This window comes from Brachycentrus maculatus, unplaced genomic scaffold (assembly GCF_059751285.1).
Source record: "Brachycentrus maculatus isolate JH-2025_06_01 unplaced genomic scaffold, ASM5975128v1 h1tg000173l, whole genome shotgun sequence".
Lineage (NCBI taxonomy): Eukaryota > Metazoa > Arthropoda > Insecta > Trichoptera > Brachycentridae > Brachycentrus > Brachycentrus maculatus.
In genome coordinates, this window is record NW_028280926.1 from 1,954,865 (window position 1) to 1,972,254 (window position 17,390).

A 17,390-nucleotide genomic window follows, 5' to 3' on the forward strand; every position below is an offset into this window, starting at 1 on the left:
ATGTTTGACAATGTTCTTTTACCTTATCAGTTGTCATACATAGAAAGCGCCATCCTTAATCTTCGTTTAGTTGTATGAATACATATATTTTTACACCATTTTGCTGGTCAAAAGTTTACATAATGACTTATTTCATAGTACCAACAATGTAGTCAGATGAATTGTTTGCAAACTGTAAACTCATGACTATCTGTTAACAGCGAAAATATCAGCGATTTGACTGTTGAGTGTTTAGTGCGATTCGATTAGGGTGGGGTACTGAATTTTGTTATAATATATCTTACCCGATCATATTTACTCCCAGGAATATAAAAGCCGAGTATTGCCAGCCGAGAGGGTATTTCTCTTGTAAATGAAGCGGAAAGCACATTCCACTCTGAGTTCCATAGAAGCGAGTACTATTTCTCCAGTGTAGAACTAAAATGATTAAAAAAACCCACTTATTTTGAAACAAATATTTAAAAAATTGTTTTACAGATGATTTCACATCTTTTGACAAAAGGAGCTCTGGCCTAAATGTGAAATGGTTATTCGAAATACAGAAGAGAGTTTAGGATAAGAGCAAATCTTTCTTTCTCCAAAGTCTGGCACATATAAAGCACTGATTGGAGTGATCGTTTTAAGGATTTTATTTATTGCTGTGGTATGTAAGTTAAAAAAAGTACAAACACATATATTAGTAATGATATATGTACTGTATATACAAATCTTTTATACTGAAGTGATTAACATGAAAATGGGTGGTCAAAGAATCACATTTATTTTTCCTACTAAACCACATATGTATGTATATAAACACATGGATTCGATGTAATTATTATGATGCTGAGATTTTAGAAAGTACATTGAATCGTTTCGTGACAAAGTACGGACCATAGTAAATAAAAGCACTGCTCATGAGTTTTCTGTAAATGTAGTTCAAATTCCTGGAATCTCTACAGCCCTCAAGATATTAAATGGAAAAGTCTATAAAATGATAATTTAGCCTAATCTGAATTGTACAGATCAGATGAACTGTACTGATGCCTTACTACTTACTTGGAAGTACAGCGAGAGTTATTCCAACAGTCCACAGCATCAGAAGGATTCTGCTAGCAACTCGGGGAGTGAGGCGAGGATGGCCCCCCAAAGGGTCTACAATCAGGAGGAACCTTTCCACCGACATAAAAGCCAGAATCAGCAGAGATACCTGTAATCATAATTTGTATTTAACAGACTCTAAATTGCTAATGTGTTGCCAAACTAAAAAGGCAATGGGCAGGTGGATATCTAGAGTTCTACAGTGGAGACCGTGGGACATGAAAAGGGAATAGGCCGGCCCTAAAAAAGATGGGCCGATGACATTGTCCTCATCGCTGGTAATAAATAGGTTGAAAAGCCCAAACTTGAGAGGTTTGGAAATCATTGGAAGAGGCCTACATCCAGCAGTGGAGACGGCTGATTAAGAAGAAGAAAAAATAGGTAGATAATGTAATTTGATTTTTTCACTATTACTTTTCTGTAAATACGACAAAAGAGTAGAGCTATTTGATAAAAATACTTGAAAACGTAATTTAATTGTACTTCAAGTACATTTTAGAATGCAAATATGAGATTTAGACATGAATATAGATTATTTTTTTACTTCGGATGATGTCATAGCCAAGGCACCGATGGCAGTGCATGTCCAGGAATTAGTCCACTGGTTAGAGTTTTGGTAGTATACATGGCGGAATCTTGCATCTTGGACTGCAATGACCAATAAGTATAGTCCCATGAGCATGTCAGCCACTGAAACATAAAATGATATAAAATGTAATGGAAGTCCTCATTTTTTTCTGTATTTTCTTGTATTGTACGTTCCTGTATTTTTAGATTATGTGCAAGTTTCAATAAATGAAATACATGTCGTTAAAAAAATCAACATCGGTTTGTTCCGTTATTATTCATGTTTATACAATTAATACATATAAAGGGAAAAAAATAATTACATATGATGATTGTAAATAAACACAAATAAACGTATTTTTAACCGAGTAAAATAAAGCACTACCTAGCGTCAGAAACGTAAACTAAAATAATAAAATTACAGTTTTCTGTTTCATCAACATTAAATGTCGTGAAATTTATAATATATTTTCTCTCATAGATGTCGCTAGCATATTATTTTTATTTAGTGGAATTAATAAATAAAAAGTTTTATTTTAAACATTTCGCTCACTCCTTTCAAGAACGTCATAAATCAAAAAACTTGATTTTTCAGGAGAACGTTTTTAAAGTTTAAAAATATAATACAATGTATTAAAAATAAATATCAAGCCACTGTTTTAACTTTTTACTGTGTAACAGATCTTTTTAGGTAAAACCTGGGGGTTTATCCTCCATTTGAAAAATATTTAGTATATTTAAAAAAATAATTAAACAATACATTTTCTTCAAAATGCAAAAATAACACTTTCTGCCCTGTAGCGGGCAAATATTAAATTAAAAATATGCCTCTTTTGCTGGGATATAGTACATTTTTTTGGCATTTTGAAAACATGCACAACTGAAAATTTACGATTTCTGATTTATGACGTTCTTGAAAGGAGTGAGCGATTTGTTATAGCGACGATAATCAAATAATGACCAAAAAATCAGTTTAACAAATAATAAATTTTATAGACTTGTAAATTTACGGATTTTAGATTTTTATACGTTATTTTGACGCCTTGTCATCACAGCAGAGTGGCGCAGCGGAAGCGTGCTGGGCCCATAACCCAGAGGTCCGTGGATCGAAACCACGTTCTGCTAGATATACTTTTTGTTTTTTATTCTTATTTTAAATGCATTGCTTTTTTTTATTTTACACTAGTAACCAAAAAAATATTTTAAAAATGATATCTCACCTGCAAGATTTCTTATCAAGAGGGATAGAGCTCTATTTTCGTCCCTTGATAGAAATCTCCCCCATAATACTAGCAGATTCCCTCCCAGGGTAAGCAGAGCGACCAACCAAGCCGAGAGTCTCAAAACTGGTCTACTCACCAAGTCTTCCAAAGACGATATTCCTAAAACAGATTTTTTGATGTAGGGGAAAATCATAGAGTAAATGAATAGATTTTTTTTATCTTCAAGTAATTTTTATCGTTGTTTTTTAACAGTTACATTTATTTTAATTCGTCATTTGAACCTGTTTTTTGATGAGAAAAATTTAAAACTGTTCCATTCGAATATAAGCTTGATTTCACGTCACAGGTTAAAAAATACGCGTTTTTGAAAAATAGTTTTTTTCTCGTAATGGCATCGCCATCTGTTGAACGTAACAACCACTCACATTTTCCATACTAAACATTTCTAGTGGCGGGCAGCATGCTTCTTGCCAGCAGCTAAAATAGTGTACACTCACAAGCATTGTGAAATTAAACATAAAAGAAATGTGTCTTCCTCTTTTCTCCCTTTTCCATTTGAACGGACTGAGCCACAGCAACGTGTATCCGGGTACATTTGGTTTAAAATAAAAATGAAGGCTGTATCAACTATCAGTAAGTTATCCGTAAAATGATGAATTAACTAACTAACCATCACGCCACTTCCCGCAGGGGTAGGCTGAGAGAATCGAACGCCACACCACTCTGTCTTTACAAACATTCTTCGCCTGTTCTACATTTATGCATCTCCTCATACATACCCGACGATTATAACGACTCCTGACCCGACCGCTTTCAAGTACCTGATTGTGCCAAGTTTTCCTCGGTCTTCCTCTGCTTCTTTTTCCAACTACATTCGCCTCATAAATTTGTTTAACCGTTATTTCCTCACTCATACGTTCCACATGTCCAAATCATCTCAACACACCTTTCTTAATTTTATCGATAATGCTTATCTCAGCCTTGCATTTTTTCCTTATTTCATCATTCGAACATCTATCAAACATCGTTTTGCCACACATTCGTATGGGGGATCGAATTTCGAGTGCATTCAGTCCGCTTTCATACTTCTTTTGCCAACTCCATGCTTCGCTTCCATACATAAGGGTTGGTTGGTTGTAAAATGATGATGACGCATTAATTGTGTTTTACAAATTTAAGAAAAAGCAAATGGTTATTCGGCAATATTTAATATTATATACCTTGTAGACTCTATCAATTCGTACCGTAATTGAATTTTGAAGAAATTAGATTCCACCTCCGAAAATATCGTTCTCAGAAAATTGCGAATCCGTGCGTTAAAAATTGATGGAAAATTTATTAAGTTGCTTTTGTTTTTGAGTCTTGTAAATACATTATCGGTTTTATGTTGATATTTGGTCACGGTAAACACTGTTTTTAATCAATATGGCGCGCGTTTGATTTTTTCTCATTTTTCACAGAGGGGCATTGGAAGAAAACCTATATTGTGGTTTTCCATTATAATTACTGCAAAAACAAATCCTAAAATTCTTAATGGACGAAAAAACTGATCGAATTCTTGTGCAATTGACAGCACCATTAATCTTAGTCGATTTGACGTGCAAATGTACGAATATTTGTATGACTTGGGTAATGTATTAATACCGAACTGTTAAAAAAAGCATTCACCTTTTCAGAAATGAACAGTCTTAATTTCTGTTAATTAAATTATATTTTTAATTTAAGCTTCATTTGGTAATTACCATTATTTATTAAAATCTATTATGACGTGCGTTCTATTTAACAGATAATGGTCACATATCGCTCACTCCTTTCAAGAACGTCATAAATCAAAATACTTGATTTTTCAGGAGAACGTTTTTAAGGTTTAAAAATATATTACAATGTATTAAAAATAAATATCAAGCCACTTATTGAACTTTTTACTGTGCAACAGATCTTTTTAGATAAAACCTGAAGGTTTTTTCTCCATTTGAAAAATATTTAGTTTATTAAAAAAAATAAATTAAACCATACCTTTTCTTCAAAATTCAAAAACAACACTTTCTGCCCTGTAGCGGGTAAATATTAAGTTGAAAATATACCGATTTTGCTGGGATTTAGTACATTTTCTGGGCATTCCGAAAACATGCATAGCTGAAAATTGACGATTTTTGATTTATGACGCTCTTGAAAGGAGTGAGCGATATATAAAAAAAATAACGTCTACGTTAGGATTTTTTAGGACATAGAAAAGTCATAAACTGTAACATTTTTAAACAATATATATTTTTTCAAGGAATAATTTTAAAGGAATACTTTTTAAAGGTGCAGGTAGGATGGTAAGGATGGGGAAGGTAAATGTGAAAAAGACATCACAAATACCCAGACCAATTGAAAGTGTGTACAGCTTTCTTGAATTTATTTTGAAAATTAGCAGCAATCGCAATAGCAGTTTCGCAGATGAGCGTCTACCTAACTTTGCCACGGCACCATAAAAATGTAAATATTGATAATAAAAAACCCATGATTAACAATACGACATTGACTAAAGCCTCCCCTCTAAAGTCTACGATAAACTTTATACTTAAATGAATAATAAATAAATAAAAATAAGAAACAGCTCCTATCCCCCTCTTCATCCTTCAACGCCCCAAGGACACAACTCAAATTTAGACTTTCAATAACGTCATATATCAAAAATCGTTCAAATTTTCGAAAAAATTTTCAGTTGTGCGTGTTTTCGGAATGCCCAGAAAGTGTACTATATCCCAGCAAAAGCGGCATATTTTTAACTTAACTTTTACCCGCTACAGGGCAGAAAGTGTTGTTTTTGCATTTTGTAGAAAAGGTATTGTTTAATTATTTAAAAAAAATCAAATGGAGAAAAAACCTTCAGGTTTTACCTAAAAAGATCTGTTTTACAGTAAAAAGTTGCTTGATATTTATTTTTGAAACATTTTATTATATTCTTAAACATTAAAAACGATCTCCTGGAAAATCAAGTTTTTTGAAATATGACGTTGTTGAAAGGAGTGAGCGATGTGTCACAATAGATTTTAAGAAATACTGGTATTTATCAAGTAAAACTTCAATTAGAAATGAATAGATATTACCGCCACAAAGTGACCAACAATTACTGAAAATAAATTATAATTTGATCCGTTTCTTGTTTGATTCTTGTCGGCGAACGTTGGGAAATCGTCGGAAAGCTGCGACAGTTTTTTGATGTGGAAAAGTTCGAGTAAAAGTTGAAAGAAACTTACCATCTGAATTTGGTTTGCAATTTCGAACTTCGGGCACTAAGGAGCAGTAAGAAAACTTTTTGAAGTATAGGTATTTTAGGTTCGTCATACTATCAAACAACTTGAAGTCTATCCTTGCCCCATCAATATTGTCCAGACGTCTGTAAGACAAGAGACATTTTAACACACTAGTTAAATATAAATTCTATCGCAGTGTTCCCGAATAAATATAATTGAAATACATACATAATAAAATAAAATCAAATTAATAACAACAAAATTTCGTGAAGTTTTTACCATGTAATACTGGTGTTTCACATCAAATTAGAAGATTAACAAAACAAATTGGACATTATATTGTATTTTATAAAATGGTTAAAATTAAAAAAATCATATAAGTACTACATATACCGTCAGTGTGAATACCAGCCCACATATTTAATTCTTAAGACTAGCAAGTGCGTTAGTCGTCAAGTTGGTAAGTCTGCGCGGCGCGCTGTCATAGTCTGTGCGCGCGATGTGTACTTTTAAGTTTTCAATACTACTTTGAATAGTGAGTACTACTTTATTTATTTTTTGAAAAACTTATTTTTTTATAAAATACAATATAACATCCAAATTGTTTTGTAAAACGTCAAATTTGATCCATAAGGCCTCCAATTTGATTACAAGAGTAAATCCACTTACAAGTAGAAATACGCTAAAAAAAAACAAGAAAGGCCATGATAAGCGGTGTTGCATAAGCCCTAGGTAGGTTTCAATCACTTGGAAGTTAGGTAATTCAAAATAAAGTTTTTAATCCAGACCTTTGTTAAAAAGTGATTTTTATAAAAAAAATATTTACAAAACGATTTTAAAATGTACCAAATAGGGTTTTTATGTATGTAAACTTACGATTTATTTAGTTTTAAGGATGTATACATATATGTATGTAGAAAGGTAACTAAATTACACAGTGTCGCAACAAAGAACCAAAATTCGATAAAGGTAAATAAATTCGTCTTTGATGGGGTGATTCAAATAAATTCCCAATCAAATAGCCAACCTTTTGTCAAAATGACACAAATTCGAGTGGTCAAATTTTCTCCAAAACCTTTCTCTAAAGCAAGCAAAAGAGAATCCTTTTATGTGTACTTTTATAAAACACTTACAGTGACTTTAGGTTGCTTTGTGATGCCAGAAGGTCCTTTGTCACTACGAGTGGGTTATATCCGATGGATCTGAAAGAATAAACAAAAACAAAATTTAATTGAAAAAAATCCTTTTATACGCAACTTTATAGTATGGTGTACTGGAATCGATTATGCTGTAGAAGTATCGAGTGTGCGGCAAAACGATGTATGATAGATGTCGTAGTCGTACAGGAGAAAGTGACCAACTGACAAAAACGTAAGATATTCAGGAGGGCCATTCAAATAACTTTTTCTTGGCAAGAAAATAAACATCAATGCAGGAAGTCATTTTTAACAAGTCAATATATTAAACTTCAAGTTTAAAATCCTTTGGGATTTTTTTAGGCCAATATTAAGTGAGTATGATATTAAATAGTCAATGATCATGTTTTTGTAAAAAATACACTTGGTCACTTTCTCCTGTATGACTACGATATTCGAATGGTGATATAAGGGAATAATGCAAGTCTGATATAAGCACTATCGATAAAATTAAGAAAGGTGTGTTAAGATGGTTTGGGCATATAGATTGAATGAGTGAAGTAAGAACACTAAAAAAATTATGAGGCGAATGTAAATGGAAATAGCAGCGGAGGAAGACTGAGAAAAACTTGGCACGATCAAGTATGTCAAATACTTGAAAGTGGTCAGGTTAGGAGTCGAAACAATCGGCGGGTATGTATGAGGAGATGCATGAACGTGGAAGAGGCGAAGAATGTTTGCAAAGACAGAGTGGTGTGGCGTTCTATTCTCTCTGCCTACCGAAGCGGCGTGATGGTTAGTAAGTTAGTTATTTAGTTATATAAGGAAATAATACAAGTCTGATATAAGCACTATCGATAAAATTAAGAAAGGTGTGTTAAGATGGTTTGGGCATATAGATTGAATGAGTGAAGTAAGAACACTAAAAAATTATGAGGCGAATGTAAATGGAAATAGCAGCGGAGGAAGACTGAGGAAAACTTGGCATGATCAAGTGTTTAAAATATATACTTGAATGTTGGAATAATCAGCGGGTATGTATGAGGTATGTATTAAGAGATGCATGAATGCGGAAGGGGCGAAGATTGTTTGCAAAGTCAGATTGGTGTGGCGTTCTATCTTCCCTGCCTACCCCTCCGGGGTAGCGGTGTAATGGTGAACTAGTTATAGTTAGGCATCTTTCTTAATACGAGGAGAATCATTTGTGTAGCATTCATCATTCTGTCCATTAGTGAACACCCTTTTTTTTTAAATCTTTGTTTATATAAAAGCCTCCTAGTCGTTTGCGAGTGATTTCGGCTCATACAAACAAAACACATAGTAATGATAACATAAGGATATAGGAACTTCGATGTATATTGGATTTAGAGTTATATAAATGATATTTTTCTTCTATTTTTTGATTCGGCATTAACTTTGTGGAATGACATGTTAATTATTTTAAAAAAAAAACACTTGTACCATTTAATGAGTTTTATTTTTATATACGACTAGTTTCGAAAACTTACAGATGTTTTCATCTACAGTTTTAATTTTTACCTGTAGATGAAAACATTTGTAAGTTTTCGAAACTAGTCATACATAAAAATAAAACTCATTAAGTGATATAGTACAAGTGTTTAATTAAAAATATATATATTTATCTACAACTGTTCTCGTATGCCAGTTAGAACTTCTATCGGTTGATAATTTTGCGAAGTTGTGAATTCAATTATTGAGGTTCAATTCATATTAAATGCTGTTCTATCAATAAATGCCAGTACAAAACTTACAAATATTTATATTAAACTTACAAACATATGAATGAAATATGGTTTTGTGCTTTACCTTATGCTTTTTTAAACGATAGTGCGTAACAATACGACTTTATGTATCATAAGAAAATATGTAAATGTATATAAAAAAATATGGTAAATATAGACTCTAGAATACAAAGGAATTGTACCTACAATATTCCCGCTGTTTCTTCAGAATTTATGAGACAATATTTGACCATAAATAATAGTCGTTCTCGCGACGGTTCTGAAATATTTTACAATACTTGTTTTCGAGATGAAAATTTTAAATAATTTTGAGTCAAAAGTCTCTGGTTTCATAGATAAATGTACCGTTTTATTAGCGATCAATTAGAAATGAAAATACTATCGAAATATGTATGAACAAAAGAGTCACTAAAATGATATAATGGGTTTATTTACATCAGCCGTATTTTCATCTTACAAGGATAATACGTGAGTTCCACAAATATATGGGATATTAGATCCGTCACGAACGCTTAATCCAACGCCTCCTATATTAAATAAGATCCGTGAGCTAAATACGTATAATGATGTTAAATCTGCCGTGTTCTGTAAACTTATTTTTGTTAATAGGTTTTTGTTAATAAGTGAGGTATATTTAATTTTGTAGTTTAAGTATATTATATACATTTTTAAAAACATATGGAGATAGTATATCAGAGTATGATGGTCAATTAATTCTATGGTATGGAAGGTTAAAATTAATCTCATAAGTATTTTTTTTTCATATGTATGGAAGATATTAGTGGCACTGCATTTATGTTTAAAAGTTTAAAAATATTGATTTTCTTTCTTTAATTTGGAGGTCTCTACTTCTTTAAAAATGGCTTTCCCACTGAAAAACCATACAAATTCTGTTTTATGCATTGATTAAAAATAACTAAAAACCTGACAAGATTAAACTTTTAAAGGAAAAGATGCAAGGATATTTTTCTCAATAAGTAGTGTTCTTATACAGGGTCCGCCAAATAACTTTTTTTTTTGAAAATGCTATAAAAAAAAAACTACTGAATATTTTCTCAAATTTCTTTTTTTATTTATAAGTACAATCCTTCCGGTTAATAATGGAAAATAATTTCATTCAAATGGCTGCCTCAGCTGGCCATGCAGTAGCCTACACGATCGGTCCAATTTTTAAGCACATTATCGATTGTGTGCAGCTGTATTTCACCAATGGCTTCACGAATATTGTCCTTTAAAGCGTCAATTGTCTCTGGCTTGTCGGCGTAACATTTATCTTTGAGGGCACCCCACAAATAATAGTCCAACGGTGTCAAATCGCAGCTCCGAGGTGGCCAAACGACATCAGCTCTGCGGCTGATAATGCGATCTTCAAAAACAGGGCGCAAAACATCGAGTGTAGCTTCGGCTGTGTGGCACGTAGCGCCGTCCTGTTAAAACCAAATGTTGCCAATATCCTCCTCTTCAATTTTTGTGAACAAAAATCCGTTCAACATGGCCCGATAACGATCGCCATTGACTGTAACGGCCACTCCTTGCTCATTTTCAAAGAAAAATGGCCCAATTATGCCTCTGGACCAAAATCCGCACCAAACAGTGACTCGTTTTGGGTGTACCGGCTTTTCAATGTATGCGTGCGGGTTTTCTGTGCCCCAAATACGACAATTTTGCTTGTTTACATACCCGCCAAGATCAAAATGAGCTTCATCCGAAAAGATGATTTTTTTGGCAAAATCGGCATCTTCTGTAAGTCGATCGCAGGCCCACTCAGCGAAGCGAAAACGCATTGGATGGTCAGTTGGCTTCAACTCCTGAACCAATTGGACTTTGTATGGCGTCATACCAAGGTCTTTATGCAAAATTCGTCTCAATGATGTCTCCGAAATGTTCAATTGTTGAGAACGACGGTGAATTGATGTTGATGGCGCTTCACGCACACTTTCTGCCACAACATCGATATTCTCGGGTGTACGCACTGTTTTTGGCTTTTCACGCTTTGGTTTATCGATGAGGATGCCAGTTTCTTTCACTTTTTTCACAAGATAACGAACATACGGAGCTGACGGTGCTTCTCTTCTTCCAAAAACCGTACGCAATTTTCGCACACATTCTGCAACATTACCATGATTTTCAAAGTAATGTCGCAATATTTCCCAGCGTTGTTCAAGCGTATACACAACCATATTCGCTCAGCGGAAGGATAAAACTAATTATCTGTCAAATCAGACATGAGCTAAGTGTTACCATTCACGAAATAAGCACTAGTTGAAAAAAAAAACTTTAGATGGCAGACCCTATAGATACCTTGTTTTCAAAATATTTTTTTGTCAATGAATAAAATCCTCTTAAAGTGTGAAATCTAGTTTATTTGAGTGTAGCCATAATTTTAAAAAGGTCTTAAATTATAATAAAGGTGTACTAGAATTGCAAAACAGAATTGTTGTAATATGCATATTTGGCTCTTTGGCTAATAAATTTGCCGACAACTGCCCTGGGAGGTTGTTGTAGGACAGATCCTGTCTAGGAAGCATTGGAAATATCACTTATATAATAATACCGATGCACTGGAATCGATATGTCGCGTTCCAGGAATTGAAGCGCTCCAGAATGACCATTACAGGGATTATGAATTAAATTCAAGTAGAACATTTCTATTGCAGTCTCGAAATTCATAAAAGCTCTTATTAAATACTTATAATATATTTATATCTGACATTTAACCCGACGTTTCTCAAACTAGGGGTCACTACCCTTTGAAGGGGCTTGTCGTGGCACATAGGAAAGTTAAGGATTTAATTTAGCAACGTAAGCGAGTTGGTCATGTATAAATGGCTGACTTCGATCAACGCAACTTGCTTTAACGTGTACGAATGAACTTAAAACGAAAATTTCAGGAAAAAATGTATTGCATTTGAAAAATTGGCAACCATGTTGCTTTTCCCTGATTTTCCTTCTTTTCAAACCCTTATTCTCACCAAATGCTGCATAGGGCACAGCATCGCATCGATGCAGTGTTATATTGATCGTTAATTACAAGTAAGATGATCAGTTCCGTGCCTCAAATATCAGTCCAGGGTGATGTTAAATAAAAATTGGAGTGAAAAATTTCTTTATTTTGAGCCCCGGGGATCGGACCCGGGGCCCTTAGTATACTAACAAAAACCGATTACCACTATGGTACACTAGGAGCGTGGAAAAATAAAAACATTTATGATTTTTAATATAACTTTAATATCACTCTGGACTGGTACCTGAAGCGCAGGATTGATCACGTTTTCTTCGTATTATTAACGAACAGCTAACACTGCGTCGATACAATATAACGTCCTTTGCACCATTGGTTACGATTAAGGGTTAACCAAATGAAACATCCAACATTCCAAGGTAATATAAACAAGAATCGAACCAGGATCCTCGCGTTTATTAAGAGAGTGGACAATGAACAATATTTGTATATATATTTGTATTTGTTAATTAAAAGCATTATTTACTTTGTGGTATAATATTATAACACTCTCCTTAATAATAAGAGAAATTATAAATTTTGATAATTTATACAGCGCCATTTTCATAAAATACTACCTCAATGGTGCTTATCATCCTCATCATTCATCGTTTACTTTGCATAATACCACTTACAAGCTTTAAGTGGTAATTTTTTAAGTGGTATTACACAATGTATACGATGAACGATTAGGAGAGCGCATTATTTATGTACCTACTCTTTATTATATCAAGAAACTTCATTTTTATTTTATAATCAAAGTTTCAATACAATTTTTCAAAATTTAATTTATCACGTTTAATCTTATGGGTCTTGAATAAATTTATATTAAAAGTTGAAAAGAAGACTTTCATCTAATATTCAATTTGGCTTCTGTTCAATCTCAGTAGGTATATATATATATTTTCACAGATATTGTATTACCATGGAATATTTTTTACGCTTTTGGGCACAATTTAAAATGTTAAAATTAAAACCAAGGGTCAATATTAGTTCCTACTCAGTTTAGACAAGGGTCGCTCATTTCAAAGGACACGAAAAATCACATTTATATCCACAAATTTATCTGTAGTAGTGAATCGGTTAAGTACGCTATAAAATTTCGGTTATTGTTTCAATGCGGTATTAAAGCGTATATTTTCATATTAAAAACAATGTGGATGTACCATAATAAAAACACACATTCGCGAGAGAATTAGATTTCTTCCATTTTGGGATATAATGTACTCGGAAAAAGCTCATATGTTTCATACAAATACGGAGCAATAAATAACAAGTTTTACCATGATACTCGCCTGTATTCACTCAACATGTTAACATTTTGTCCAGTTATCCAAACGTTCATTACAACATAAAGAAATTGAGAAGATATTAATAAACGACCAAAATTTACTTTAATTTTAAGTAGAAATTTTCACTGAACAATTACGTGAAATTATAGTAACTTTAATCATAAAGTGTAAACTCACACTTAGCAATTGGCTATAAAACTCGTAATGTTGGAGCCTAAATAGGAACATGATAAGCGGTGTTACACAAGCCGTATATACATTTTAAAGTCACTTGGTTGTTGGGTAATTCTAAACACATAATTTCCTCAAGTAAATTACTAATGTTCTAGACCCATGTCCTAAAAAATGAAGATTCGATAATGATTCGTTGTGTGTTTTATATTATTTGGTATTTTCGTTATGTTAATCAATTGTTAAAAATATTTCAATTATATCCCAATTGTATTGTTCAGTATACCGTTATTTATGCATATTCGTAATATTATTTTTGGTTCAACATTTTGTCTGAAGCATTAATACTTTTACGTTTTATACACATATTTAGAATGATTGGCCTAGTTTTGCAAGTATCACATTATAATTCCCAGTTTCGATTGCTTCATATTTTCTTGTAGCTTAAAGTACATCACAATATTATGTTCTTAATCTGTTATTATGGAGATTAATGAAGTAATAAAATATATTGTATGGAATTGAGGTCTGTAAAATAATTTTAATTACTTAAAGCTTTACTTGATTAATACCACCATTTCTCAAAATTTATTGTGACACGTGTCTCGATTCATTCCGCATCCTTTTCAAACAACGCATGCGGAATGCATTAAAACACGAATCACAAGATTTTAGGAAATAATGGTATTTGCCAAGTAAAGTTTTAATTAAAAATGTATTATTATTACCGCAAAGTGACTGCCGAATCAATTAATGAAATTAGAAGAAATTTGGACGTACATAAGAGCTTATATATTCAATATTTTTGTTTTATGTAAGGGCAAATAATTTTTACAAATTAATTTATTTTGTTTACTTACAATTGCGTCAAGGAACGAAGCGGTGCTATCAGGAGTGGAGAAATCAGTTTTAAATTATTATCCGAGAGATCTCTGAAAAGGGAAAACAAATTACTAGGCTGTTCTGGAAACAATGGCAAATTTTAACCTTCAACTTCAATTACACATAACTTTAGAGTATCTACCTAAATAAACTTTATTAATCAAAGTAAGAACTATGAATTTCTACCCACTTATACTCGTAGAACAAAACGCTGGTGGAAGAAATTTAATTTCTAATAACGTTTTTATGCTTTTCTGTAATTGCGATGATTATTTTTTGAAGTACAATTTCAACCTTAATTATTATCATAAAATCGCTTTTAGCGTCATTTCTTAATTCCTTCATAAAAAAATATTGTTTTTATTTTTGCTATTTTTTAGAATGTAATAAGAGATAATTTAAAAAAAAAGTTGTGCGTACCATTTATCGTTTATTTATTCATTTTACTTAAAATTATGTGATGACAAAAAATAAATATTTAATGACAAATTTTTATTATACTGTTAATATTTAAAGTATTTACCTTGTGGTTAGTTATTTGTACTATTTAAAAAAATGTTATGTCATGTTAGTATATAATATAACCACGCACCTAGATTTTTGTCTACCGGTTTCGAGATGTACCCGTATCTTCGTCAGGACAATTACTACATCAGCATGTAAACAATACTACACGTCACTACCATATTACTATTGTCTGGCGAAGAGAAGGGTACGTCTCGAAACCGGTAGTTAACAATTTCGGTGAGTGGTTATATACTAATATTATTAACATTTTATAAAAAAATGTACTAAAATATTTATTACTTTATTATCGACTGGCAAACTATATAAGAACGTTTATCGTGATTAGCCTATGGCTTGACGTTTCTGTCTGTAGAATTGTTAGAATCAAGCTCTTTTTATTTGACTTCAATTATTTTTATCATTATTTTATTATTAAGTTATGTTTGATGGAATCTGAACAAAAAAAATTGCCGATTCTCATGCTGTATGTAAAAATATGCAATGTCACTCAAATCGGTATGAATAAAAACACAATAATAAAAGCAATAAACTTCTCCAAAGTGCCATATGTGGCATAAGAGCAGTCCATTTTGATATCAAAACGGAAAGTGTACAAAATTTTATAGGCGACATAATAATAGTGCAATCATATACTCGTAACATTTGTTTTAAATAAAAATTTTTACGATTTGCATAACAGCTTACTTTTAAATGATATCGCCAGAAAAATTCCAGACGCATAAAAAAACTTTAAAAATAATCGTAAATCGTGTTGAGTTGAGTATCAACTCACCTATGTGAGTTGATACATTTTTTATGGAAATTTAATTTAATGTAAACAGAATGAATAATATAATTTTGTAAATTGTATTTTAAAATGCGTTAAAATTTGTTGTAAAATACAGAAATGGTATACTAATACCAACAAATACAAAATTGTTTTTTTGAAAATACATTTTAGATTAGTTTTTATATGCATATAATATTTCTCCCTTGTGATTATTTTTCAAGAATTCGACGCTATATAAATTAACCAATCCAAATATTATTATTTTACTTATTTTATTCATGCCAACGGTAAAATAAATAGGTGCATTCATATAAATCCAAATCGCATTAAACCTTTCATTAAGGCCATGATAATAAATTCATTAAAGTAATGAAAATATGCCAGCAATATCAAATTCGTAACTTTGTAAAATACGGTTGACGAAAATACTTACAAATCTCTCAAATTCGTCAGATTTTGAAATGCGATGGAGTCTATAGTCTGAATTCTATTGCTGCTAAGTTTTCTGGAAAAAAAAACAGTAGATAAAATTATAATTTAATAAAATAACAAATACATAAGTATGTATAGTTTTTCCACGTACATTTTAGATGACAATTTAATATTTACAGAAATAATGAATATTGTTTCAAATATATTTGAATAGGATAAAGTTAGGTAAACCAAAAACTATATGGTATACTAACCATTATGGTTAGTTTTAGATTTTTGTTAAGCTGTTTAATTCAATGTATTTATTTGTAAAAATTATTTATCCGCTTAATAATGCAATAAATATTCAACAATGCTTTGGAATGGTATCTGAAACGCAATATTAATCACCTTGCATTCATGTAAATAGACACTGCGTCATAAATAAAATTAAGATACCCCTGCGTCAATACAATGCAGTGCCCTATGTACCATTGAGTGCGAATAAGTCTATGGAGATATTGAATTATGTAACATTTAAAGTAACCTACTCAATAATTTAGAATTTTTTGTGTTTTCAATTTTTTTTTGGAAAATTACTTAATATTTATTTGTTCAAAGAAGAACTTAATTTTGTACTAGTCAACAACCAAGGTATTTTTGGTATGTTGGTTTAGGTTTGTTAAGAAAAAACATCAAATAAATAAATCCAAACACTTACAGGAGATGAAGATGAGATAATTGTGCGAAAGTTTCTTCGTGGATTTCCTCAATGAAATTATGTTCTAAAAATCTGTAAAAAATAATTAAGATATCGATAATAATTCTACAACATTTTGAGTGTGTCCAAATACTTGTTCACAAAATCTGGATTATCTCCAATTAAAGGAGTTATTTTCATATTATGTGTGTGATTATAATCCAGGGTTCTGACCTCACATACTAATATAAGAGTTTCTGCTTAGTAAAAAGCTTCTTTACATCTCACCAATAGATGTCTCCAATGAAGTTCTAGTGATTCAAGAACAAGGTTTCTAAATTGGTTCATATATATATATAGAACTTCTATATTCTTCTTCATCTTTGAAGAGATGTCAAAAAATAATATTTTTAAGTGGTATTAATAAGGAGAGAATTATATTACCATACCACAAAGTTATCAATTATTGTGATATACAAAATACAATATATTAGTTCCAGCATACAATTTAAACCGAGATTACATCAGGATTGTTTTGCATATTTTTTCACGAGAGAAATAGAGAAGTCGCAAAACGAAATGCATTGATTACCAATTTCCCAGTTTTCCTCGGCATCTCTGCATC

The 17,390-nt window shown here is 31.8% G+C and overlaps 1 protein-coding gene and 1 non-coding gene across 2 annotated transcripts in view; one reads left to right on the forward strand and one right to left on the reverse strand.

Moving 5' to 3' along the window:
• Positions 1 to 17,390, reverse strand: part of Lgr3 (Leucine-rich repeat-containing G protein-coupled receptor 3) — a 152,957-nt gene that overhangs the window by 4,044 nt on the left and 131,523 nt on the right. The window contains exons 7-15 of the mRNA XM_088262169.1: positions 16,787 to 16,858; positions 16,088 to 16,159; positions 14,336 to 14,407; positions 7,246 to 7,314; positions 6,116 to 6,255; positions 2,868 to 3,029; positions 1,625 to 1,770; positions 1,039 to 1,189; positions 285 to 417 (exon numbers count right to left, since the gene is read on the reverse strand). Of these exons, the coding sequence (XP_088118295.1) occupies positions 285 to 417; positions 1,039 to 1,189; positions 1,625 to 1,770; positions 2,868 to 3,029; positions 6,116 to 6,255; positions 7,246 to 7,314; positions 14,336 to 14,407; positions 16,088 to 16,159; positions 16,787 to 16,858 (1,017 nt within the window). The remainder of the gene's footprint in view (positions 1 to 284; positions 418 to 1,038; positions 1,190 to 1,624; positions 1,771 to 2,867; positions 3,030 to 6,115; positions 6,256 to 7,245; positions 7,315 to 14,335; positions 14,408 to 16,087; positions 16,160 to 16,786; positions 16,859 to 17,390) is intronic.
• TRNAM-CAU (transfer RNA methionine (anticodon CAU)) lies at positions 2,701 to 2,772 on the forward strand. The gene has a single exon. It is a non-coding gene; the product is annotated as a tRNA-Met (tRNA).